At 41.3% G+C, this 16,448-nt stretch overlaps 1 protein-coding gene across 2 annotated transcripts in view; it reads left to right on the top strand.

The window, feature by feature from the left end:
* LOC120515670 (A disintegrin and metalloproteinase with thrombospondin motifs 16) overlaps positions 1 to 16,448 on the top strand; it is a 330,557-nt gene that overhangs the window by 11,976 nt on the left and 302,133 nt on the right. The window contains exon 3 of one of the 2 annotated variants that reach the window (XM_039736888.1): positions 12,339 to 12,664. The exons of the other annotated variant lie outside the window; for it this stretch is intronic. Coding sequence (XP_039592822.1) covers positions 12,339 to 12,664 — 326 coding nt within the window. The remainder of the gene's footprint in view (positions 1 to 12,338; positions 12,665 to 16,448) is intronic. 2 annotated transcript variants of the gene reach the window in all.

Below are 16,448 nucleotides of genomic sequence, written 5' to 3'. Positions count from 1 at the left end.
CGCCTCCACACTCCTCTTGCTTCGTCCTACTTCCACCCGACTCCAGCCTTGAATGAAGGGAGACGGCCCCTTTTATAGCTGACCCGGATGAGCACCTGGTGTTCCCGCATACCTCACACACGCCCCAGCGGGCGGAAGTGCCGGCTGTCCTCCCGCTGCTCTCCGGGCGGCGTTATAATCTTCCCCAGCACTTCCTGGTGTGGCAGGAGTGCTGGGGAAACAAGTCCCCAAGGCATTGGGGCGCCTCCTGGCGGTGACCACGGGCTCCTACAGGGAAAGGCTTCCATGCCCTTGACCCGTGGTCCCCAAAGCAACCCGAAGGCGAACCCCACGTGATCCAGGCAGGGCTCTGACCCTCTTCCGTCCCTCCTGGCGCCCGCCGGGTCATGGCCCCTGGCATCCCTGACAATATATATATATATATATATATATATATATATATATATATATATATATATATATCTATACTAATAAAAGGCAAAGCACTCACTCACTCACTCACTCACTCACTCACTGACTCATCACTAATTCTCCAACTTCCCGTGTGGGTGGAAGGCTGAAATTTGGCAGGTTCATTCCTTACAGCTTCCTTACAAAAGTTGGGTAGGGTTTTATATCGAAATTCTACGCGTAATGGTCATAACTGGAAGCAGGTTTTTCCATTTACTGTAATGGAGATGAGCTTCAACGCCGTGGGCGGAGTTTCGTGACATCATCACGCCTCCCACGTAATCACGCAGTACATAGAAAACCAGGAAGACCTCAAAAAGCGCTGAAGAAAACATGCATTATATAATTTAGAAGGCAGCTAAACAATAAGAAGCGAAGCGAAAGTGACATATACAACCATATTCATGAGTTCTGCTACTTCGGAAACAAAGCACAATGTAAACCTACACTTTAAATTAAGTTCATAGACAGGATGCGTTTGTAATTTAGTGCCTGCCCATATAAGGCCGTCCGTCAGCGGCAATCCAATAGCAAACTGCCACGGGTAAATATTCACGGGTGAAGGACTGTGCTTATGGAGAGGAAGATGAGATGGTCAGGGTGGTGTTTGACACAAACTCAGCTAAACTGCGAGAGAAAGTTTTAAGTGCCAGGACTAAGGTAACATTAAATACAGCTATGGACATAGCACGAGATGGCACCAGCACAGCTGGGAACCTTCGATGCATGTACACCGAGTGGCTCACGGAACTGACGAGTGCACAGATAAAAGCAACAGTTCCAAAGAGCGCTGAACAAAACCGAATTACACAATTGAAAAGGCAGCAAAAATATGAAGCGCCTGATAAGCATATTCATAAATCCAGCTACTGCGGAAACAAAGCACATGGTGGAAAAGTCAATGTCCCGCTAAAGGAAGACAGTGTAAAAACCCGTGCATGCAGTGTGTCAGGTCTCAGATAAAGAAGAAGACGAGCTGTTTATTGATGCAGTAAGAAACGAATCGATGAATGAAACCTGTCATCTTTACAACGATTGACAAACACGGAATGTAACTTGAACACAACACATCCTACAAATACGAACCTGATTGAAAGAAATAATGATAATCAAATCCTTGATGACAGCAACACTCAGTAACACTCACAAAACAAATACTGTATATTGACAGTCATGTTACGTTATTTTAAAATGTTCCCTTTTCTTTTCTACCTTTTTAACACACTACTTCTCGCTATGATACGGGTATATATATATGTATATATATATACCCGATCTACATACTCGAATAATGGATACTTTATTCGCCATCAATGATTGTTTTGGTAAAGCCATACTCAGTGTATTCATTAGATGAACGGTAAAAAAGTAAGAGCAAGGGGAGGATGACTCATTGAGGCATGCAGGCTGTAGCGCCAACTCTATCTGAATTGCGCGATCACATTTGAAAAATATATCTTTTCAAGTTCTATTTAGTCCATATGTGTCAAACTCAAGGGCCGGGCCACATCCGCCCGGCGTAATTATATCCGCCCGAGATCATTTTATATACTGTATTATTGTTATTAATGGCCCGGTATATGAAGCGCTGGTAACACAATAAACTACAGATCCCATAATGCAGCGCTTCAGCAGCCTTGCCAACACTTACCGTTAATCAAGTCTACCTTATGATGCTGCAAGTTATTGCGGCTAGAGTTATTGCGCACTGAGTTTGCACGGCGCTTTGGTGACTTTGAAGAACAAAAAAAGTCCGTCTACATGCGGCTCGAACCTTGTGCATGTTTGGTAGCACATATCTGTGTGAGAAGCTCTTCTCAGTGATAAAGACTAACAAAACAGCACACAGGAGTCGCCTCACTGATGAGCACCTGCAATCCATCCTGAGAATCTCCACAACACAGAACCTCACACCAAACAGAAACGAACCTGTGGCCAAAAAGATGCCAGGCGCCCAGCTCTAAAATGACATATGAGCAAAGACAACTGAATGATTTGATTTGTTATTGCACGTAAGAGCGGAGTCAACCGCTTTAACAAACAGCGTATTGCACTGATACGAAATAGCTGTGTGTGTATATATGTAGATATGTATGTATATGTATATATATGTTTATATATGTGTGTGTGTATGTATGTATATATATGTATTTGTGTGTATATATGTGTGTGTATATATATATAGATATATATGTATATATATATGTGTATATGTATAGATATGTATATATATATATATATATATATATATATGTTTATGTGTGTGTGTAAATATATATATATATTTATATATATATATATATATATATATATATGACAACAACACTCATCACTCACAACAATGACAAAACAATTACATTGACAATCATGTTACGTTATTTTCAAAATGTTTCCTTTTCTTTTCATTGCTTCTTTAACACACTACTTCTCCTCAAGCTGGTATTTTGCTAGTATATATATACAGTATATATATATATATATATATATATATAAATTGAGTAAAACTATTTTATTTACTTTAGTTAGAAATGCACTAAAAAGCAAAAAATTTTATTTTCTTTCACCACAGTTTTCGTGGTTATATGTGACTAAATAAAATCGTGGGTCACACATAAATTAATTGATTCAAACAATTTTTGAAACTTGTTTAGCATGATGGGAAATTACAATGTTGTTTTTTTATGTTATGATGAAAGTAGCTACTCTATTATAATTGATTGAATGAAGTCATTTATGTGCGTCCCACTATTTTATTTTTTACTTTTTAGTTTTTGAGTATTTCACAAATGATTTTTCTTTATTCATTTTTCATGAACAGGAAGTTTTTTCAAAAGTATTACATAATATATCTTCTTTGCAGAATTATTTGAATACTAAAAAGAATGATAATTTGGTGTCTATTTTTCTGTTCAGGCTCTTACAGGATCAGCGCTCGGTCACTGCAAAAAAAAAAAACGACAACAGAACGGCCAGCTTATGGCAATACTTTCTCTCTGTGATCATCAAGGCTACTCCTTCGCAAGAGTAAATGAGTAAAGTCGACGGGCATATTTACCGACTTCACTCACTGGAGGAGGCAAGTGGGGACAATCTGCTGCATCTCTCACTTGTACACTCCAATATCTCACTATATTCTCTCCCCGTCATTGTCATGGGTGCATTAATTGGAATCGCATAACCATTGATTACAGTGAAATTTGTTACATAATTGCATCGGTTTTGACAGATTATTGTATTGTCAACGATACTGGACACGTATGCAAAATATGAAGAAATTTGCTTCGCCAAAAATGGGTGTAAAATCAGTTGCAAGATTTGACTGAGACAAACAAACAGACAGTCAAGTTAAGTAAAATCTTTCAAAAAGGCATACGAGTATAAGCCTGCCCCTTGGCAGATGTTGTTGAATTTCCTGCAGTAATATGGGGTAACATGGCCACTTTTGCGTGCTATTCGTTCCCTATATAAGGACTATGTCTGATTACTCTTCATCAAATTAAATTCATTCACTGTGGGTGTCGGGAGTTGTTTTCTCACTGCTTCTGTTTGTGGCTTTCTTGGGCAGGATATTGAGGAGCAGCCGAGGACGTCAGGGTATCCATTTGGGAAGCCTAGGAGTAGCCATCATTGCTTTGCGCAGATGTTGTTGTCCTCCTTGCCACATCTGACTGTGACCTACGGCACTCACTCGATCGATCCGCTGAGTGTCAAGTGGCTGAAATGTGCATCAGCACCTTTTAAGTCAAAGTTCTCTCTTTGAAAATGGTGGATTGTTCTTCCCAGGTGGAGTGGATAACTGTTCTTAGTGGGGGAGTTCAAGTACCTCAGGATCTGGTTTGTGAGTAATTGAAAAAGGAAAAGTGAGATTGAAAAGCAGATTAGATTGGCGACAGCTGTTCTGTGGGCGCCGTACCAGTCCATAGTGGTCAAGCGAAAGCTGAGTCTAAAGATAAAACTCTCGGTTTTACTGTTCGATTAACATCCCTATCCTCACTTATGGTCATGAGCTGTGGGGTTAGGATTGAAGAATGAGGTTGCGAGTACAAATGGCAGAAATAAGGGTTCTTATGCAGGGTGACTGGGCTATGTATGAAAATTCAGTGACGGATGCAGTAGAAGGGCTTGGTTCAAGCCCACCCAGGGATAACAACAACAACAACATTTATTTATATAGCACATTTTAATAGAAAAAGTAGCTCAAAGTGCTTTACATAATGAAGAATAGAAAAATAAAAGACACAGTAAGAAAAAAAAATAAGTCGACATTAATTAACATAGAATAAGAGTAAGGTCCAATGGCCAGGGTGGACAGAAAAAACAAAAAAAAACTCCAGACGGCTGGAGAAAAAAATAAAATCTATAGGGATTCCAGACCATGAGACCGCCCAGTCCCCTCTGGGCATTCTACGTAACATAAACGAAACAGTCCTCTTTGGATTTAGGGTTCTCACGGAAGGACATGATGATGATGATGGTCACGTTGACTTCTGGCTTTTAATCCATCCATCATTGTTGGAGCATCATGAAGCTTTGAGTAGGTGGAGGTGGTGCAGGGATGCCAAAATAATGCAGGAAAATGCTTTAATCGGTTTTGCCTTTGGCAATGCCAGTGACTAACTGAATAGTTTGGTAAGCCTTCCACTTTATTTTCCTTACTTCTCTCTCCGTAGGGGTTTCTGGCTGATGGACATACCAAGGTAACTGAAGCACGCTCAATTTAAGAAAGAATAATACAAATCATTAATAAACACAAGGATTCTAGAAATACGATAACTGCGTATAAACTCACCGGCCACTTTATTAGGTACACCTGTTCAACTGCTTGTTAATGCAAATATCTAATCAGCCAATCACATGGCAGCAACTCAATGCATTTCGGCCTTTAGACATTGTCAAGATGACCAGCTGAACTGATCATCAGAATGGAGAAGAAAGGTGACTGAAGTGACTTTGAGCGTGGTATGGTTGTTGGTGCCTGACGGGCTGGTCTGAGTATTTCAGAAACTGCTGATCTGCTGGGATTTTCAAGCACAACCATCTCTAAGGTGTACAAAGCATGGTCTAAAAAAGAGAAAATATCATTGAGCGGCAGGTCTCTGGGTGAACATGCCTTGTTGATACCAGAGATCAGAGGAGAATGGCCAGACTGATTGAAAGGCAACAGGAACTCAAATAAGCACTTGTTACAACTGAGGTAGGCAGAAGAGCATCTCTGAACACACAACACGTCAAACCCTGAAGCAGGTGGGCTACAGCAGCAGGAGACCCCACAGGGTGACACTCCTGTCTGCTAATAACAGGCAGCTGAGGCTACAATTCACACAGACTCACCAAAGTTGGACAACAGAAGATTGCCTAGTCTGACAATTCTCGATTTCTGCTGCAACATTTGGATGGTAGGCTCAGAATTTGGCGTCAACAGCATGAAAGCATGGATCCATCCTGCCTTGTATCAACAATTCAGGCTGGTGGTGGTGGTGTATTGGTGTGGGGGATATTTTCTTGGCACACTTTTTGCCCCTTAGTACCAACTGAGCATCATTTAAATGTCACAAGTTTTGTTGCTGACCATGTACATCCCTTTTTTCTTCTAATGGCTTCTTCCAGCAGAATAACACGCCACGTCACAAAGCACAGATCATCTCAAAATGGTTTCTTGCACATGACAATGAGTTCAATGACATCAATTGGCCTCCTCAGTCACCAGATCTCAATCTAATTAAGCACCTTTAGGATGTGGTGGAACGGAAGATTCACATCATGGATCTGCAGCAACTGTGTGATGCTATCATGTCAATATATGGACCAAAGTCCCTGAGGAATGTTTCCAGCACCTTGTTGAATCTGTGTCACAAAGAATTACAGCAGCTCAAAGAAAGTAACAAAGCCTCAATAGACAGACAGATAGATTTTAGTATAGTAGGCAGGATTAGATCGATAGATAGTGTCAGAGGTGGCGACCCGGCCAGGACACCCAGGAGGACCGGAGGAGGGCTTGCACCTTCCCCAGACCATCTGGGGGTGACCGCCCTGGTTCCTTTGGGGGCCACGGGTACAGAGCTTTGAAGCTCCACCCTGTAGGGGCCCGTGGTCGCCGCTAGGGGGCGCCGCCATGCCTTTGGAGCCCTGGACCTCAGCACTTCCGCTGCACCAGGAAGTGCTGGGGGGAAGAGGAGCAGTAACACCCAGAGTGCTTCTGGGGATACAGCCGGCACTTCCGCCACACGGGGGCGTGTCAGTGGGAGATTGCCGGGGAGCACCTGGAGCACATCCGGGTGTGAATAAAAGGGGCCTCCTCCCTTCATTCGAGGCGAGAGTCGGGAGCGGAGTGGACTGAGCTTGTTGGAGGAGCCGGCCTGAAGAGGAAAAAGTAAGGCCAGGACTTTGGGGGTTTTGTGGTGCACTTGTGGCTTGTGTACATATTGTAAATAAAGGTGTTTGTGGGTGACATGAACGTGTCTGCCTGTCTGTGTCCGGGCCAGCTTCCACAATAGATAGATAGACGGATATGAATGTAGGTTGTTTTAAAGCAGTGAAAGGCAACCTTTTTCAAGTTGCGGCACACTAAGTCCAAAAATTTTCTTTCGCGGCGCACCTGAGGGACTGCCCATAAATAAAGACGTTACGAATAAAGTTTAATTAAAATTACCGTAAATAAAAAGCGAGTGATAATCGTTGAGAATTAAATTACAAGGAAGTATCGAATGCTTGCGTCACAACAAAATGTTTTTCACCACAAAGAACTAGAAAAGGTCACTGAGTTTACAAAGTTTATTGTGTTGATCAGCGGTGTCAGAGCGAAAATAAGGTTCATTTTTCCATAGTAATACTCAGACGATTAAGTGGTGAGAGCTGCAGCTACAGCGATGCTCTCTCGTTGACAAGAGCCGAAATGTAGCGTTCATATTTTCTCGTTCTATATTTGCTCCACCTTCTTCTATCCGTACAGTGAGCGAGATCTTCTAACAACGAGACTTTTTAAGTCTCACGAGATGTGTGTGGTGTTGCTATTGTGATGAATGGTGAACAGCGAAAATTTTAACTTGAATTCAAAATAAATACATTCATTTATTCAACAATCTGATTAACCGTTATTTGTTTTTCCAACATAAAATATATTTTTTTTAAACATTATCTTTTTAATCAACCAAAAGTTCAAAAACACTAGCAATTTTAAATATTTTACAAAAGTTTTCACGGTGCCCCTAGAAAATTCCACAGCGCACCAGTGTGCCGCGGCTCAACGGTTGCCTGACAATGTTTTAAAGGAAGGTGTGACCTCTTGATGGTTGCATTAAAGTCCCTTCCAGTTACAGATCCAGCACCTGCTTATAGGATCGTGATTTTGTCCCTCACATCCAGACGCAGTTCAGTTTTTTGGTCACAAGCCTAAACCGAATGTCCATGTGACGGTCCACTCAACTCTGATTTCCACCATTATTATCAGATGAAGAACAGGGCTTCCCAAATTGTTGGTACAAGCTGCAGTTCAGCCATTCACTCAGGAATTGCAAGCGGAGCGGCAAATAGCTTTCTGCATCCCTGTCAAATCTGCTGTCTTAACATGGCTCATGTGCCAATAAAGCTGAGCAAAACGGGCAATGCCCACCTTCTCCTACAGCTCCAAGATTTGGGAGAGCCTCAGAGTAGAGTCACTGCTCCTCCAGATCGAGAAGGGCCAGTCGAGGTGGTTTGGGCATTTTGTAAGGAATTCCCCCGGGGTGGCTCCCCCCTAGAGCTGCTCCTGGCACATCCTACTGGGTGGAGACCCTGTGGCAGACATTGCTGCAAGGATTATATGTCTCAGCTGGCTTGGGAATGTCTGGGAATTCCTCAGAAAGAGATGGAACGTGTAGCTGGGGGACAAGGAAGTCTGGGCTGACCTGCTTGGCCTGCTACCAACCGGACCTTCACCAGGAAAAGCAGTTTCAGAAAATGAGAGCAGATGAAAGCAGGGTTTTTCAAAAAGTAATGGCAATTTAGTTATTTTTTTCCATTTTGTTTTTATTTTCATTTCAAGAGTATGCAGTGCTGCTCCATGCCATTTATATATTCATATTTCTTGAGCTGACTTGCTTGGCATTAAGTCAAGGTTGTTCACTGCAGGTGTTTACGCTGGCAAGGGTACACGATGTACAGTAGTCTTCTTCTTTATATCTAGAGCACGCGCCTATAAAACATCTTCACCCCATGGAAGATTTTCACATTTTATTTGTTATGCTACATTGAACTGCAATGGATTTAATTTGGCATTTTTGACATTGATCAACAGACTCTTTATTGTCAACAGGTATCTAAATTAATTACAAATATAAAACACAAAATAATTGCTCTCATAAGGATTCGCCCCCTTCCAGTCGGTATTTAGTCAATGCACCTTTGCTACCCATGACAATCTTGGCTCTGTGCGCCCAGGTCTCTCTTTCTCTTTATCACATGTACTACCATTTCTTCAAATTTCTCATTTCCAAACTGCTCAGGGTCGGTCAGGTTGCGTGGAGATTGTGAGTGAACATCCTTTTGTCAAATCCAGCCACCCATTCTCAGTTGTTTTCGAGATCTCGACTCTGACTCGACCACTTGAGGACATTCTTCTTGTTGTTTTGAGGCCATTCCTGTGTAGCTTAGCCTTTACGCTTGGACTTGTTACCTGGATGGAGGACCAATCTTCTCCCCAGGTTTCTTGCAGTCTTCATCAGGTTTTCCTCCAGGATTTTGCTACCTTCATTCTCTCTAGGATGATGCTGCCACTGCCATGCTTGTTTTTGAAAATGTGCAGTAATTCTCTTGGCCACAAAGCTCAATTGTGATCTCAAGAACCTTCTTCCAGCTGACTTAATAATAATTCTTTACATTCATATATCACTTGTATCACCACTCACTACTTTATCACTACTCAAAGTGCTTCAGTGAGTGGGCAGCCACTTCAACCACCACTAATGTAGAGCATCCACCTGGATGATGTGTTGGCGACCGTTTTTGAACCATTACACTCACCACACATTAGCTGTTAGGTGGTAAAGTGGTGAGAGAGAGAGCCAATTAGAGACAGGGGAATATTAGGCGGCCAGAATGACAAGGCCAGGGGTGTCAAACTCCGGGCTTGGAGGGCCGCAGTGGCTGCAGGTTTTCATTCTAACCATTTTCTTAATTAGTGACCAGTTTTTGCTGCTAATTACTTCTTTTAATTAACTTTTCTTGGGCCCTTTAGTTGTTTCTTTTTCCTTAATTAGCAGGCAGACAATAATGAGACACAAAACAAGCCGCCACATCACACAATTTCTGAAAATAAAGAATGGTGAAGGTCTCAGTAAAGTTGATCTCTTAACTCACCAAAACACTTTGACGATGTTCTTATGAAAAACAGAAAATCAACAGTTTTGGAAATGTCAGCTGTGGTAGAACGAGAGCAACAACAAGCCATGGAATTAAATAACGAGTTTAATTAACAGCATTAATTGGCTTCTCATTAAGAAACTGGTTGGAGTTTGAAGCCCCAGTGTAGCTGGTAGCTGGTCATTTGTTGGCTCGTTTCACATCTCATTTCCGTTTGGCTGCATTTTAATGAGGATACGAATCAATTCAGAGGTCTGAATCCTTCTAACAGGGCTATTAAAATGTGAATTAGCAGTGAAAACAGGTCACTGATTAGGAAAAGGGTTAGAATGAAAACCTGCAGCCGCTGCGGCCCTCCAGGCCTGGAGTTCAACACCCGTGGACTAGTCCATGGTGGGCAGTTTAGCCTGGACATCAGGATATACACCCTACTCTTTACAAAGGATGCCCAGGGATGGTACCACAGACAGTCAAGACCTCAATTTTATGTCTTATGAAGGATGACATAAGACAGAACGTGTGTTACCATTAGAATGGTATTGGGCATGTGATGAATGTCTTTCTCCAGACATGACAATAATCTTAGTTTTATCTGACTAGAGAAACTTATTTCTCCCAGTCTGCTGGTCCTTTAGGTGTCTTTTAGCAAACTCCAAGGAGGCGTCCCTGTGTCTTTTACTGAGAAGAGGCCTCTCTCTGGCCTTCTGACACATGGAATTAGCTGTCAAGTAGTGTGGTAGACAGTAGGATTTTAGGGACTCTCGACTTTATATCATTTTTGATGAATTAAGTGGATAGGACTGGCCAGCTTTGTTGGGCTGAATGGCCTGTTCTTATCTAGAATGTACTAATGTTCACTCTGTCATAAAGCCCAGATTAGTGGAGAGCTGCAGTGGTGGTTGATCTTCTGGAAGTTTCTTATTACTCCATACAAGTTTTCCGGAGCCTAGCCATTAGGTTCTTGGCCACCACTCTTACCAAGGTCCTTCTACCAAACTGCTAAGTTTGGTCACGCAGTCAGTTCTAGGAGGAGTCATGGATGTTCCAAATGTCTTCTATTTAAGAATTATGGAGACTGCTGGGCTCTTACAGTCTTCCCCAGACCAGTACCTTGACTCAATTCTGTCTCTAAGCACTGCAGGCATTTCCTTAGACCTCAGGTAAATTGGTAAATAGGTAAATTGCCTCTCCTATTCCAATCAATTAAATTGACCACGTGTAGAAAACATCTCAATGGTGATCAACAGAATAGGATGCCCTGGAGACAAATTTCATGTGTCATAGCAAAAGTGCTTAATACGTGTGTCAACGTGGTATTTCAGTTTTTTATTTTGAAGAAATTTGCAAAAATATCTAAAATCTTGTTTTCACTTTGTCATTCTGGGGTATTGAGTGTTGCCTAACGAGGAAAAAATTAATTTAACTGATTTTAGTACAAGGCTGCAGCATCCATCCATCCATCCATTATCCAAACTGCTATAACCTAACTACAGGGTCACGGGGGTCTGCTGGAGACAATCCCAGTCAACACAGGGTGCAAGGCAGGAAGCAAACCCTGGGCAGGGCTGCAACATAACAAAATGAATACAAGTTAAACAGGTCTGAATACTTTCTGAATCCACCGTAGTTGTTGTTTGGTTATTCATTAGGCCTGATAAATCTTCAAGGATAAGTTTGGGATTTATCGAGTCAAAGTTATTTCTTTGTAAACATGGGTGTAGATGTGCATTTGCCTCACAAAAGTTGTGTTTTAAAGTTAATTGCTTTCTATAAATTTGAAAAACTAACTTGCCTACACTAATGTTTTACATTGGAGGCTATGGGGTATGGAGGAAGAGCTTATAAACTTACCAAATTCATCCATTTTTCATGCCAAGACAGTTGTCGAATATCGATCTGCAACTTGCAGTTACACGCACATTGTAACATAGCTCATATATGTCATTTCTGAACAGTAAAACACCAATATTATCAGATTTAAACATTTTAGAAGAAGACCAGCTGTGCATGACAGCTCACCATTTAGTCTTCCTGTGCAGCAAGCTTTCACACCCTGGCATGTGGTTTCCTCCCAACTGACCAAATCAGAGCAAACTTTTTTGTGCCTTGTGGTTAGCTTTGTTTAGATTCATTTTCATATTTATGTGGGAATTCAAATAAGCAAATAGAAAACGTATCCTTACCATGAGAATAATTGAACCAGAAATATGTGATAAAACAAACATTTCCAGATCTCTCAATGCACAAAAGATGGAACAGATTGATACTCGACAACTCTCTTGGCTTGAAAAATTGACATTTTTGTAAAGCTTTAAAGCTTTTATTCCATGCTCCATACCTTCCATTGTAAAGCACCAGAGTGGGCAAGACATACATTTTTTTTTTAATTTATGGAAAACGCTTAACTTTAGAACACAATTTCTCGTGGTAAATACATATACTGTACACCATGTTTGTGAAGAAATAACTTTGACTTGAAAAATACTGAATGTAACATTTAAGGAAAATGTTGATACTTGAGTGACTGTAATCTTATGTTGCTTGTTTCCTAGAATATGAAATTGTTACTCCATATGAAGTTAACCAAGATGGACTCTACATCTCTCACACAGTTGATCATCACCACAGAAGGAAACGGTGGGCCATCAATATGGCGGATGCATCCATCCATCTTAAACTGCATGGCTTTGGCCAAGATTTTCACTTAGAACTTCAGTCATCCAAAAATCTTCTAGCCCCTGGATTTATGATTCAGATGTTAGGGAAAAATGGAACAACACACGTTGAGACTTACAAGGAGGATGACCTTTGTTTTTATCAAGGATCACTGAGATCCAAAATGAATTCTTCTGTAGCACTTTCTACATGTAATGGCATGGTGAGTACACCTAGCAAAACCCAGAAATTCACAAAAATGATTACATTTTTTTCTGAAATATGAGGTTTTGTTCAAATGAATCATTTAATGGAGTCTGGTGTTTGGAAAGATGTGGTCATGATTCTTTCCTGGCAGCATTTTCTGAGTTGGGGTCAGAGAACACAATGGTATTGTTAATTTCTCATTTTGTGCGTTTTGATTTGTAAATGTTATAATCTTTTTGTAAAATTTTCTGTATGGATTATAATAATCTGTGCTAGTGCTGATCGGTGAAATTCACCAAACATTTTTCACAACTAATTTTTGCTGGGTTCACAGGTGACCTTGTTTGCCGAATTTTTCCCTGATGATTTTGGGAAATTTGTTTTTTTTCCCAGTGCCCCATGACGCTTTGCGATGCCAGTATGATACCCCAGAACTGTAGCAGCCAGGTTGGATGCAGGGGGGTGTCACTATCTGAACTTCCCCACCTTTATGATTTGTGTGATTCATGTGCAGAACTTTCACAAATGCGGCCTGTACCTCACACTTTACAACACTGCCCACTCTGCCTCATGCATGAGTGAATGATTTACAGTGTATATATGGACACTTGATGTTGTTACCTGAGTGATACTCAACCTGTCGTGTGCTTACAACAGAAAAATCTTGCAGTATTTTGATTTGAGGGGTACTATAGCTGACCATATTGAGAATATTGTGAAAGTACGTTGTTGTTCTGCATAGATTCATTGTACATTGTGTGTCTTTATTGACAGATGGATTAAGCACGTTATGCTCCTTAGTGTGTAGTGCAGATCAGGCAGTGACAGGGACAGACCCTGAGCATGCAACGCTGGTTCCCTGTTAGTTATTTGTAGTGATAGGAGCTCAGGAGACACAGAGAGAGATAAAAGTCTCAGAGTATTGTGGACTCGCAGTATAATTTTATCTCAGAGAGTCACGGTGTTGCAGTGCTGGCCTCACAGCTTGGGTCACAACAACAACAATTCGTCCAACATACAGTAGTTAGCAAACACTTCTCTAGCCCTCAGGCAAACTTTCAAGGCCATTGGAATCATTACAGTCCTCTCAAAACTAGTTTACTAGTTCAGTTTCTCTTTCCTCCATTGACTTCAATGCAATTCAGCAAGTTTGTCAAAATTCCCAATTTATTTCCGTGTTTTCACCAAACTCAAGGTGAAACGAATTAAGCTGGGTTTGTCCATCACTAGTCTGTATATCATTTTTGGGGGGTTTAAGATCAAGGGATTTTGACTCTTATGTTTGTTTTTTTGCATTAGATACAATATGAACAAAAAACAAATTTGCTGGTATGCCTCCATGGAAAAAAAGAAGAACCCACGATCCCACAATAACTTGAAACAGACAAAAAGAATTGGCACCAATCATTGTTTGTTTATTCTCTGGCAGTAACGGCAGACTGCATGATAACATGCAGTGAATACACTTGACTTACAGAGAAAAAGGATGAAAGCTAAACATTTAGCGTTCCTTTGCTCAGAGGTTGATATGCTTGCTGCTTCCTGAGTAGCTCTTCTTATCTCTACGCCAATGGCCCGCTTCTTTTCTTCTTCTGTTGCCATCTTTTTGTGTTAAAACTGATTAAGTTAGTATTTGTTGTGCAATTACTTAGTACGTTTTTCTTTAATTTTTCAATTAAGCTGGCACTTAAGTCTTCAAACCGCCTCAAGAATGATTTAAGATATGAAGAGGTAGAGGAAGTGACAGCAAAGGTGTTAGGGATGAGAATGGCGCCCATACGCATGTGCCACACAGCCGCCCTGCTGGCCGCTGCCGAGAGTTGATTCTACAATAAAATAAAATAAATATAACAAGAGGAATGAAAATAATCACCCTGAAAGTGGATAGTAGATGTCACTTAGTATATGTGTACCAAATTTCAGGTCAATAGGTCAAATGGTTTATAAGCTGCAGGTGATTTAAAATCCTGGACGGACAAATGGAAAGCCATGGTAGTGTATTATATATAAAGATTTAACAAAAATCAGAATTTGCTTTAGAGTTTTGATTCAGCAGAATATTTTAAATAATAACACAAATGAAAATGGCATGGACAAACATGATGGGATACTTTAACCTAATATTTATATGGCACAACCTTTAGAGGTTGCAATCCCTGCAAACAAGTGATTCCTGGAGCTCCCCATGAGACTTCTGCACCAGTCCACTGGTCGTTTGGCCCACTCTTCCCATTCCAGCTGTGTCAGGTTTGACGTGGGTCTTCTCCAGACGGCATATTTCAGTTCTTTCCATTGTTGATCAGTGGGATTCACATCAGGGCTCATACAAGGCCACATCAGAACAGTCCAATGTTTTGTTCTTAGCCATTCTTGGGTGCCCTTAGCTGTGTGTTTTGGCTCCTTATCCTGTTGGAGGATCCATGACTTGTGACTGAGACAACGATTTGTGACACTGGGCAGTACGTTTCACTCCAGAATGTCTTGATGGTCTTCAGATTTCATTGTTTCCAACGTAGACTAAAGGCACCTGTGTCAGGCGCAGCAAAGCAGACCCAAAACATAACTGAGACTCCTCCATGTTTCACAGTAGCTATGGTAGTCTTTACTTTGAAAGTTTCATTTTTTTTGTCTGTGGACACAGAGATGATGTGACTTGCAAAAAAGTTTTGTATCATCTATCCATAGGACATTCTCCCAGATGCATTGCGGCTTGTCAATATGCATTTTAGCAAAATCCAGTCAGGCTTTTCTATGTTTTTCTTTCAACAATGGAGTCCTTCTGAGTCTTCTTCCATTGATCCCACTGTCACTTAAACAGTGACAGATGATGCAATCAGATGAACCTTGACTTTGAAATTCAGCTTGTATCTCTTTGGAAGTTGTCCTTGGCTTTTCATCTGCCATTCTCACTATCCTTCTGTTCATTCTGGGGTTGATTTTCCTCTTGCTGCGGCAATCAGGGAGGTTGGCTACAGTGCCATGGACATTAAACTTCTTAATAATAATTGCAACTGTTATCACAGGAACATCAAGCTGCTTGGAGATGGCCTCCTAGTCTTTTCCTTTAACATGCTTGTCTATCATTTTCTTTCTAATCTCCTCAGACGACTCTCTCCTTTGCCTTCTGTGGTCCATGTTCAGTGTGAGACAGCAGAGTGGCGACTTTTCTCAATTTAAATCAGATGAATGACTGATTGCGCGATTGGAAACATGTGTGTGATACAAATTCAAGAAACAGCGAGTTTGAAAAATCACTTGAATCCAATTATTTAGGATCTTTTCAAGGGACCCCAACCAATGTGTCCAGGCCATTTTAGAAGACCTTTGTAAGACAAGCAGTACTTGATGTCTTTTCACACTCTCTTTGCTTTACTTGGGGTGGAGTGGTGGCTCTGAGGCTAGGGATCTGCACTGGTAATTGGAAGATTGCCAATTCAAATCCTGTAAACACTAGAAGTGACTCTACTTAGTTGGGCCCTTGAGCAAGGCCCTTAACCTGCAAATGCTCCGCCCTGGGTATAATGTTAATCTGTATCCAGCCCTGCACGTAGACTCTCCAACATATAGGGAAAAACCTGAGGGGTTGGTGGCAGCAAAAAAACCTGACACCGGTTCCATTTCCACCTGAACTAGTGTGGTGCTGGGGTGTCACCCATTACATGGCGTCGCTTAGGTCCTAATCTGGGATCCTAAGTTGGTTTGTCATGTGGTGGGTGCGGCAATTCACTGTATCAGCACCTGCTCCTAACTTCTCCTCTCTCTCTTTCTCTCTCTGTTCAAGTACACAGGGGACAATTGAA

This window comes from Polypterus senegalus, chromosome 15 (assembly GCF_016835505.1).
Source record: "Polypterus senegalus isolate Bchr_013 chromosome 15, ASM1683550v1, whole genome shotgun sequence".
In the NCBI taxonomy this organism is placed as follows: Eukaryota; Metazoa; Chordata; class Cladistia; order Polypteriformes; family Polypteridae; genus Polypterus; species Polypterus senegalus.
The sequence above is the reverse complement of the archived record's forward strand: the minus strand, read 5'-3'. Positions and strand labels throughout refer to the sequence as shown.